The sequence below is a fragment of the Nesoenas mayeri genome (genome assembly GCF_963082525.1).
Source record: "Nesoenas mayeri genome assembly, chromosome: 27".
NCBI lineage: Eukaryota > Metazoa > Chordata > Aves > Columbiformes > Columbidae > Nesoenas > Nesoenas mayeri.
In genome coordinates, this window is record NC_137555.1 from 1,073,708 (window position 1) to 1,084,614 (window position 10,907).

Here is a 10,907-nt window from a genome sequence, read left to right on the forward strand (position 1 = left end):
AGTGCGTTGTCCCCGGGCGGCCCCGTCCCGGCGCTGGGCGAGGCCTGTCCCTGACGTGAGGCAGCGGGGGCGGCTGAGGGCGCTCCGATCTTCTCCGAGCGTTTCCGATCTTCCCCGATCTTCTCCCTTGTGCTTGCGGCGGTGGGAGGTGGCAGCAGTGACGGAGACAAAAGGGAATTAATCCCGGTATTAATACCATTAATTAACATGCAGACGCACGGTGTTTAATTTCAAGCTGTGAGAGGAATGTTTCTCTGCAGGTTCTTTCCCCAAGGCGGGAAGACACTTTTCACCACAGCTGCCAGAGCCCCCTTGTTTCTTCTGTGCCCCCAAGCTGCAGAGATGTTTATATCACCGTTCATGCGCTCAAAAAATGTGTTTTATTCAGCAGGGTGTGCCATTTGATGCAAAAATTACTGTCTAACTCTTCACTCTGAGCAGAGAAACTCCGTCAGCATCACCCGGCGCTGCAGGTAATTTATTAATTAGGAAGCCCGAGCTGCCAGTGCTGGAGGAAAGAGCCGGATTTGCAGATTCACAGTGAAGTGATGCTGGGTGAGGTGCTTTGGGGGGTCACTGCTGGGACCCCCCGATCTGGTGCTCACAGGGGTGGGTTTCTGAGCAACCAGCCCTTGGGCACGCAGGGCGGGCTGGAATTAAACAGGGAGATGCGCTGTGGGGTTGAGAATAAATCCCCAAATAGAACAGCTCGCTGCTTTTCCTTCCATGGCAGAAAGCAAAGACATTTTCCTTTTATTCTTGGCAAAGCGGAGAAACAGGTGGGGGATAAAAATAACCAGGTTTGGAGAACGGGTTTAGCGTTAGTCACTTCCAGCCAGCCTAAAAAACATAATTTAATCTTGTGTGTGTGGAGTGCAGGGCAATGGGCCCGTGGTGCTGTGGGGTTGTCTGGCAACAGCCATTTATGACCGTCGGTAATGAGTCATAAGGTACCGAATCTTGACGAACTGTGATTATCCTCCCGTTTCCCCGCTGGCAAACGTATCCGCATCGTGCAGCTCTGGAGCGGTGAATCATCTGGGCTTTCTGGCTGCTCAGTCAAGACAGAAATGAGTTTATATTATAAACTGCCAACAGTGGAACTGGAGAAGTTGTTAAGTTTGAGGTTTCCGAGGGAAAAATGAGATCACAGGAATTTTCACCAATACTTCCATGATTAATTTGATACTTCCATTACTTCACTCTCTTTTACTTAACTCTACTGTACTTCTGCAGGCTGTGATGCTCAATAATTATTGTTAACAGTGCGGCTGCTCTCACTCTGAACGCGTGGCCAGGAAATTGCGAAAGGGCCATTAAATCACTTCATTTATCTCAGTGCAGGGGTCAGGATCACCAACGCAGCCGCTTCCCCCGGCTTGGTGAGGCGCGGGGATTTGTACAAACGCTGTTAGTCGTGGAGCGTCACAAGGGATCTGACCAGCATTGTTGGTCTAGTCTGTGTTTAAGGTCTAAAACCGCTCTTAGCTTTACTTCTGCCTGAATTCCTTCAAGGAAATTAATTTAATGGATATTGGAAGGGACACACAAGCAGCCGTAATTAGCAGATAAACGTTACAACACATAAACATTTATTTGAACTGTTTTTAGGGGAGCGTGGAACACATTAGTGGGACGGTGGTGGTGGCACAGACAGAGGGGGCTCTGTTGGCACCGCGAGCTTTGGTAGAACCCAAAATCTTGGGGTTTTTGGGCACAAAAACATCCACATCCTGTCAATGTAATGAAGCTTCACACCAGGGCATGCATACTCGTGGTTGCTATTCCACATTTTCTGCTTCCACGTCGCTGTCATCTGTGAGCGGGAAATGGCGCAGGGTTTTCTGAGCAGTGTAGCTGTTGGTTTGCATGGGGCAGCCCTGGCCTAGGATGGCCTGGGGAAAGAGGAAATCACGTGTCACTAAAAACAGTGATTAATTTGCATAGTTAATGGGAGCATTACCGCTTTTACAGAAAGCCAAAGCAGCCAACAACTGCTGTAGCTCCAGACTTTTCTGGGTTTACTGTCTGAGTTTTTTGTCCCTTTACTGAGGGCAGAGTAGAGCCCAAAAGGGAACATATAATCCCTGGATAATTTGTTCTAATCTCCACCTCAATCTCTGGATTATCAACCCCCAATACTTTAAGGTAATAAAGTGTATTTCAGCTCACCATCTTCTCCTCCTTAGCGGGAGGGTTGCGCAGGTAGCAGCAGAGAGGAGCGTAAGCAATATTGATAACCCCGATGATGATCATCAGCCAGGGGAACCCAACAGCTCGTACGATCGCACCGCCTGTGGACGGACCTGGTGATTTAAAGGTTAAAAAGAGCTGAGATGACAGAGCAAACGGTGCCGTCCCGCTTTGGGGGGTCTGTAAATCCACAGTGAGTGCGTTGCAGACTCGGTGCTGGCTGCTTGCAGCAGATGGTGGGTGGAGGAGAGGGAGCAGTAAACCGAGATACACGCTGAGTATGTCACCCCATGAGTAAGTTCCTTGTACCGATGGCAAAGCCCATGCAGAAGGCGACGTCAGCGATGGCGTAGACGTTGCCGTAGATGGAGGAGTGGCGCAGGTCCACCAGGTGACCCATGGTGGGCATCATGGAGGAGTCCACCATCCCTGCCAAAGCCAGAGGGACGCGCTGGCTCATCGCGGGGCTGCGTGGGAACCGTGTCGCACAGCCCAGACACCAACTCCTTACCTATGGCAAAGCCCAGCCCGGCGTTGGGGATGATCAGCCCGTAAATATTTGTGGCCAGAGGAACCTTTGAGAGGAGAGAGACGAGATGTGAGTGAGGCCGAAGGAACTGCATGAAGGTGGAACATGAACCTGTGAAACCGACACACGTGTCCAACCACTGACCATTTGGCCGCTGGGCACAAAACCCCGTCTCGGTCCTGACCTCTACAGAAAGGTCTCAAAATTGTCTTGTGTTACTTACACACAGGAGACTGATTCCCACCATGGCCATGCCGATGAGGGAGCACAACCACCTGCAAGGAGCCCACGGGTAGCAGAGTGTGGACGTTCTCAGTCCCAGGTGTGATTCACGTGGAAAGCGCAGGGCTGGGGTGACCTGAAATGTCTGCCTTCCACTTACCGGCCCATTCTGGTGGCCAGAAGCCCGAAGAGGTTGGTGCCGATGAGGTAGGATATGCTGGCCGGGAGGAACGCCATCCCTGAGGGAGAGAGCAGAAAAAAGCCTGTGTCATCCCTAAGAAAATACATGGCATTTGCAAAAATGTTCACTAACTGCCCCCCATTTGGGGAATATCATGAGCCAGGCCTGTCTGTGCCCTGTAGAAGGGTGGAAGTCTCTCTCTGAAGACATAGAGAGGCACAGAAATTGTGTTTGCTTTTGGAGGGGGGAAACTGAGGCACGGAACAGTGCAGTGATTCACCCACAAGCTCTAGGAGACAACCAGAAGCTCAATGCAGAGCTTTTTTGTCCCCACTGCTTTAACAAACTCCTCCTCTTCTCCTGTCGTAGTTTCTTCCTCTTCCACCTTTCTCCCCTTGCCGTCTGCTTTTCACTTACTAAATAGGAATAAAATAACTGCTGAAGTAAAAAGCTTAGGGATCATTATGTAGTCCAAATTAAATATTTGCACTGTTTGCTGATCTACCAGTTGTTTATTTTTAATATACTCTCCCACTGACTATAAATAAAACTGACCAGCTCCATTTCACTAAGACAACTTCCTTATTGAAACACACTGATTTATGTTTAATTTTCTCTTCTCTCTGTAGCAGCTACAGAGCACTGTTAATCCTGCAGGTTTAGTCCGAGCTCCTCTGGCCTTCTTTTTCCAGAACTACGGGAGTGAGCAAAGCGAAGCATGAAGAAGCCCCTTGAGTTTGTAGCAGGTTGTGAGATGTCTGGCAGGTTGAACTGTGTCCAAACCCAAACTGCTCTCAAACCTCAGGAACCTGAAAACCTGGGGAATGATTTTGGGATTTTCTTAGATTTCAACTGACCTCTGGGTCCTGCTAAGTCGCCTCAAAGGTTTAGTGGTGCCTGGAGCAGCCCTGAGGGTGTTTCTCAGCCTGTGACATTGGTGGCCGTCCCTTCTCCCCAGTGCCAGCAGCCCTGGGACGCTGCTTTCCCCTCGCCCATCGCAGGCTCTTACCGGGGAGGGTAACTGGATTAGGAGCTCTCAGCCCTCCTGCTCTCTGCCTGCAATTCAATTTGGGATCTAAGTGCAGCCTGCAACACCCCCCGGGTCATTCCTCAGCCAATTGGGTTTTATAACAATTAGCTTTTATTTTGGTAGCGAACACAATGTTATCTCCAGCTCACATTTTCTAGGCAGCTGGTAATTGGCACGTACCATCCTGTCCTGCCTGGGACTCACTAAATGGCCTCGTTTTACTGAGAGCTGCCTCTGCAAAACCCATCTGGCTGCCAGGATTCCAGCCCAGCGCGAGCCCATTATCTGCCCTGCAGAAGATGGGATTCGACAGGCTTCCCGTGCGCGAAACAGCCTTTCTTCCTCCGTTATTGCTCTTGTGGGGAGCCTGATTCTATACAATCTTTTCAATAATAGAGAGAAGCACATTGTCTGGCTGCCACTGAGGACATTTCCAGCTGAAATTGGAGCAACACGCAGCCTGGGATCACTCACTCTATGCGGGTGAGGATATATGTTTTCTTCTTTTATAGAACGATACAAGACATTATTCAACCCACATTGCGGTGCCAAAGCAGGACCGGTTGTAGCAGAACTGTATCAAGCGTTTGGGAGTGAAGGACACAAATCATGACACCTACCGAGCTGCCACTTCGGGGAGCACATGGTTTGCATCATCCAGATGGGCAAGGTAGGCTCCAGCATGGCCACCCCCATGTTGGAGAAGCAGAGGGCTCCTGTTGGGAGGGAGAACAGGGGAAACGCTCCAGTTTAGCCGCTTTCTGCTGCTGTTTCAAGCAGGGGCGAGTGAATCTCTGTATCCAGAGGTATGTGCTGCCACCCGCCCATACCTGCAGCCACCAGGATGAAGGGGTCTCGCAGGAGGGTGACCAGCGATGTCCCTCTGGTGCTCTGTGGGGTGGCAAAGGGGGGGAATCATCGGCTGTGCACTTGCACCCATCCCCAGCTCAGCCCTCGGCCCCGGGAAGCTCCTGCTTCAGCCACATCTGCACACATCTGTGCACGCACATCTGTACAAACACACCCGTGCTCACCTCGGGGGAGATCTTGGAGGGCTGCAGAATGCAGAGCTGCAAAGCTGGGAAGAAAACACTGAATTTTAGCTCATTTCTGGAGACGGCATCGCTTCAAGCTGCATTTCCCTCTGGCTTTTCCTTCAGCTCGACCCCTTCCATGGGCAGAGCCCCCGGGAACGCTGTGACTGCGTTTGGGGACATGGTTCAAGGGAGCAGGGGGACAGGGGGGTCCCAGCGCTGCTCCTGCGGGACGGAGCAGCAAAACTCCCTGAAGGGGACTGTTAGAAGGGCTTTTCAACCGAATAACAAACGCTCCCCATCAGGCTGCCAGCTGGAGCACGACAGGAATGAGATGTGGAAAAGAATAGGATGAAAAAAGGGAGCTTCATGTGCATGGGACCTGTATTTCATTTTCCAAAAGCTCTTACGTGCCTCATTAAAGATGTCTCGCAGTACATCTAGGCAAAGATGGTACTGTGACTATAATTTAATTAGCTTAATACTTCCCAGTAAAAACGCACATTTCTGCTATCTGGACCTTCCTCTCGTGGCCTGCAGCGGTAACGCAGCGCGGCACAAGAACAGGAGCACCATTTACGCTGGCAAAGCCTAATTCCTTTGTGGCTCAGCGAAGAGGCAGCAGACAAGTGTGCCTTTTACATAGAATTCACAGTTCAAAGAGCTTTACTGAATGTGCTATTCAAGCCATTAAATCAATCAAGGGGGTTATTAAGTAATGAGGGACTAATTCTTACTGCATTGCTGTCAGTCAGCTGGTGGTAGGAAACATATGATTTAGCAATAACAGAATAACCAACACTGATGATGTTACCCGTGTTGTATTAATCTGCCTTTTCCATCACACAAGCCCTGAGAGATTCTCGCCTAAACATCTACATTTAAATCTTTTCCTGTGACTTTTTGAGTGGGGAGGGTTAGATTAAACCGTTTGGCTTCTCACCTCCATCCAAGAGAGCCAGGAACGCCAGGACCAAGAAGGGAGATGATTTCCCCACGAATTCGTACATCACGCTCCCAAAGGGAGCCCCGACTGCAAGGGGAAGGGCCGCGTCACCCCATGACCATGTCACCTCGCTCAGGAGGTGATGGCCAGCGGGGCTCTGGAGATGCTGTGGGTGCAAACCCCGCTGGGAAGGAGGATTCCTTACTCAGCACACCCAAGGCCAAGCCTCCCAGCGCGATCCCCATGGCGTTGCCTCTCTCCACGTCGTCGGTGTAGACGCTGGCCAGCATGCCCAAGCCTGGGGGCAGGAGAAGCAGAGGTGTGGGGCGGCTGGGACCACGGGTTGGGGTTTATCTGCTTTGGGAGGTTTATCTGCTCACTGGGGTGCACCAGCTGCACCCACCTTGCTGGTGCAGTGAGGAGGAGGAGTTTGGCACCGAGGAAGGCGCTCGGTGCATCCCTGTGGTTAGTTATTCATAACTGAGGCCAGACAAGGGCAACTAATGCAGAACCTGAGGTGTAGCTAAAATATTTACCTGCGACGGATGAGAAGGAGGAGCCGATGCCTTGGAGGGCTCGGGCGATGAACAGCAAGGTGTAGGAGCCGGCGAATGCAAACACTGCGGGGGAAAGAGAGAGACACTGTCAAAACCCCGCAGGAGGTCACAGCGAATCTACTTGCACCGGTTTGGGTGCTGGAGGGTGCTGGGTGCCACTCGTCCTTTCTTGTCACCGATTTCTGAGAGCGGTCGCTCTGCTCTCACTCCTCTGTCCTGCACAGGGACGGTGGTGCAGGCACAGCCCAGAATGTTTCCTCCAGGGCAAAGGACGATACTCACTGACGGTGGAGATGAACATGATGATGAACCCGATGAACATGGGGATGTGGTATCCTATCCTGGAACAGGAGACAAGAGGCACCATCTCAGGGAGGATTCGTCACCCAGCTGCAGAGCTGGTGTCCCTGCGGGCTGGTGAGCACGTCCTGGACATGGGATGTGCCCCTGAGTGCAGCCTGGGGAGGCAGCCGGTGTCTCGGTGCTCCCGGATGATCCTGTAAAGCTCACCCGGGGACACGACTGCTGTTTTATCAACTCATCTGCCCACCCTGAGCGGGCAGAGAGATGTCGAGCTCCCCTCACCCATCTGCTAGAGACAAAGACATCCTCGGGGCAGAAAATCTCAACGACATACCCATAGCAAGGTGGAAATCTTTCTTTGTTTATTTGATGGTTATTGATATTAAACAGCATCTGTCTGCACCCAAGGAGAACATTAGTGATGCTTATGTTGTACTGTAAACTTACAGGCTTTTAGAAAAGGTAAAATTAATGCTTCTTTCAATGCATATATCCTCCCCCTTGCTATCTGACCCCCCGGTTCCTGTGATTCCGTGACCACAGGGGCTGCACATGTGCAGCACAGACCTTCGCTGCTCGGCTGCTGGTATTTCATTAGCAGGCTGGAGCTGCCTGGCCCTAGAGCTGCCCCGGGGACAACCCTGGGTCTCTGACCCACCTGTTGGTCAGGACGCCCACGGCCGGGTTGACCACCAGCTGTACCAGAGCCTTGGAGGCGAACAACAGCCCCACGCGGACGTTTTCGTTGACGAGGAACTCCTGGCCCTCTGGGCAGCCGCTGGGCCGGGGGGGGCTGCTCCCTGTCCCGCGTTCCAGCTCCGTGGGGCTGCTGGAGCCCACGATGGACAGCGTGGTGTTGTCAGAATAGGAGAACACGGAGGAGAAAGGAGGAACCTTCGAGGCTGGAGGAGCCGGCTCAGTCTGGGCTGGGACAACAGAGCTGTTGGCTCCTTCGTATTCTGTTGTGTAAAGGAAGGTGGGAACGATGGGTACTGGAAGAAAGGGAAGGGAAGGGATTAATTAGTGATTTTACTCCATTTTCTGGCTCAACCCGCAGCTGAACTGAATGATACTGGCCAGATGTTGGTGTCCTTAAAGTTCCTGGCTCCCTCCCCATGGCTCTCCCTGTGTGTGGATCTCACCAGCACCGACTGGACACCAACCAAGGAGCTGAAACCCTGAGGTCCACCCGAAAAAGCCAATGAGAGCCGCACACTGTACCCACGACTGTCAGCAGCATGTTGTCCAGCAGCAGCGCCACGAACACCACCACCAGCACCAGCCTCCGCGACGCCCGTCCTGCCGCCAGACACTGCCAGGGTGTGCCATGGGCACCCGGGGACATGGCGAGGACCTGGAGCTCAGCTGCGTCCTGATCCTCAGGGCTGAAGGTCTCCTGGAGCCTTTAAAGAAACCACTCTGGGTTACAGCCTCCCACAGCTTCTCCCTGGAGAAAGCAGCTCCTGAGGTCACTTTGTGTTGGTGTCCTCCAAGAGCTGGGTGCGCTCCTCTAGGAGCTGGGACCACCGGCTTGGATGGGTTTGGTTTGCTTTGAGTTTTTTGGTTGAAAAAGCCCCTCAAGGTCGAGTCCAACTGTTCCCCACCCCTGGCACTGCCCCATGTCCTGGGAACCTCATGTCCGTCTGTCCAACCCTCCAGGGATGGTGACTCCAGCACTGCGCTGGGCAGCCTGTTCCAATGCCCCACACCCTTTGGGGAAGAAATTATCCCAAATTTCCAACCTCAACCTCCCCTGGCACAACCTGAGGCTGGTTCCTCTCTTCCTATCATTTGCTGTGAGACTGTGGGTTTATCCAGCCTGCATTTAAAATCGCAGATGGAGCGCTCTAATCCATTTCCATTCTCCTGAGACACCTTGTACCTGCTCCAAGGCATCATTTAAGTCTCCTTCCAAAGACTCAAAGCACAGATCAAGCCAGTAGCTTATCTGCGGTAATCTCTACATGTTTTATTCCATGTTTGTTCTTTGGAGATTAAATTAGGTCTCAAAGGAAATTCATTTACCTTACGTGTCTTTTCATTTGACCTAATTGAAATGTCACGGTGAGATACAGGACTTAAAGCCCAATATAGATGATTAAGATCAGGGCTTTGGAGGGCTGAGAGGAGATTGCTTGCTCAGTCACACTGAAAATATCAGTCAGAAGTTTGCACTAAACGAACCAAACAATTAGCAGTTTACTTCCTTAGAGCTCACAGGCACTTCGGAGGGTAAAGGGGCAAAATGGATGGAGCTGAGTCTGAACTGCCGCTCTTTCTAACACTCCCGTGGTTTCCTGAAATCCCAGCCAATGCTATTTATCAATTTATAACAACAACAAAAAAGGCAAACTGTCCAAACCCCCTCTCATTGAATACGAATGCCACACAGGTCACTTAGTGCGGAAACAGGGATGGTTTCTCACTGTGCCCCCAAGTAGCAGCAAAGACCAAATAACAGAATTAATGCAAAAGAAGATAGACACAGATACATATACGCAAAAATTAGGAAGCATAGACAATAAAGATATATGGATTAATATAGCCCTTATATCTCCAGCCGCAAACCCTGTCCCCTTGTCCATGCCAACCTGTTGTATGGAGCAAAGGAAAGCGAAGTCTTACCACGGAGCCCATGGCGCTGCGAGGAGGCGGCTGCTGCGGCGGGAGCTGCTGCGCTCCGGATTTATGGGTCCCTTTTATCTGGAGAGGAGATGAGTGTCCCTGTTCCCTGGAGATTTAATTGGAACCTCAAACAAGTGTCGCTCAGCCCTGCAGCTCCCCCTGCGTCAGCGGGACGGGAGGCAGGAGGGCTGTTCTGCAGGCTTGTGCAGCTGTTTATCTCTCTTTTAACTCCCACCTGGAGCTGAGCACCGGGGGGGCAAGGCTGGCGTCATTCAGAGAAATGCATTTCTAAAAGAAATATCAAATATAAAATACAAAATACAAAATATACAGTACAAAATAGCTATAAAATATTCTAGGTTCTTGGACTGATGGCTGTTCTCTTGCTGCCTAATGCTGCTTGTCCTCGGCGTGGCTGCCCTCGCTCCGACTGTAGCTCCGTGTTCCACATCCTGGGGTAGAACCCGGCGGTTTTTACCAGCCCTGCGGCACCTCAGGGATCTTTGGTGAATCCCAGACCTCACAGGGTTGTGTTCCCTCCAGATCTGGTGTTGTGCCCCAGCTCGCACAGGAAGATGCTGGCACCAGGGTGCCCGTCCTGAACCTTCCCTGAGTGGTTACACTCTCTGTCCTATCTCCGGGGATACAGAGAGATTTCTTGGATTAACAGGGCTGGTTCAAAAGCAAAGCTGGATGTAAAACTCTATCTGTGCATGGATACTGCAAATGCCACAGAAAACGTGATCTCTTTTCTTCCATCATTTCTGTTTTCTTAAACTTTCGACACTTTGCTCTGTGATTTCTTTTTTAAAGCAAAACTGATACCATCACTCATTCATGATACACAGATTTACCGCAGAGAAAGAAAATAAATCCTAAATGTATTCACCCTTCCTCTGTTGGCGCGTAAATCTGCCGCTGAGGCCATTTATCTGACTTCTGCATGGCCAAAACTCATTGCCAATAAGGTGAGATGAGCGCATCCCACCGCGGAGCTCCCTGGATGTGCGTTAGAGCAGAAATTGAAGCCTTTCAATGTGTTTGATGAGCGAAGAATTGAGCGGCTGGGCCTGGCAGTGACTTGGCAAGGCTGTGCGGGGCAGGCGGGGGATGAGCGGTGCAGCAGCGCCACCTGCCGAGGGACCGCGGCATCGCCCCGCTCAGCCTGGAAAACCACTCGCGTTCTCCTTCAGGTGAGGAGAGGAACGTGGAGACAGTTATTGTTATTAATAGTCTTCTTCTTCTTCTTCTCTTTCTTCTTCCCCTTTTTCCTTTTATCCCCATTGC

At 51.4% G+C, this 10,907-nt stretch overlaps 1 protein-coding gene across 1 annotated transcript; it reads right to left on the reverse strand.

The window, feature by feature from the left end:
* Nucleotides 1-1,781: 1,781 nt before the first annotated feature.
* Nucleotides 1,782-8,588, reverse strand: SLC18A1 (solute carrier family 18 member A1; the record flags this gene model as incomplete). Its single annotated transcript, XM_080360249.1, has 15 exons — nucleotides 8,217-8,588; nucleotides 7,654-7,987; nucleotides 6,975-7,033; nucleotides 6,672-6,755; nucleotides 6,341-6,433; nucleotides 6,133-6,222; nucleotides 5,190-5,233; nucleotides 4,986-5,046; nucleotides 4,776-4,871; nucleotides 3,105-3,183; nucleotides 2,946-2,997; nucleotides 2,705-2,768; nucleotides 2,503-2,622; nucleotides 2,173-2,306; nucleotides 1,782-1,895 (listed from the first exon to the last, which is right to left on the reverse strand). Exons 1-15 carry the CDS (start codon nucleotides 8,338-8,340, stop codon nucleotides 1,782-1,784), a joined length of 1,548 nt encoding a protein of 515 aa, XP_080216375.1. The 5' UTR covers nucleotides 8,341-8,588.
* Nucleotides 8,589-10,907: the final 2,319 nt, after the last annotated feature.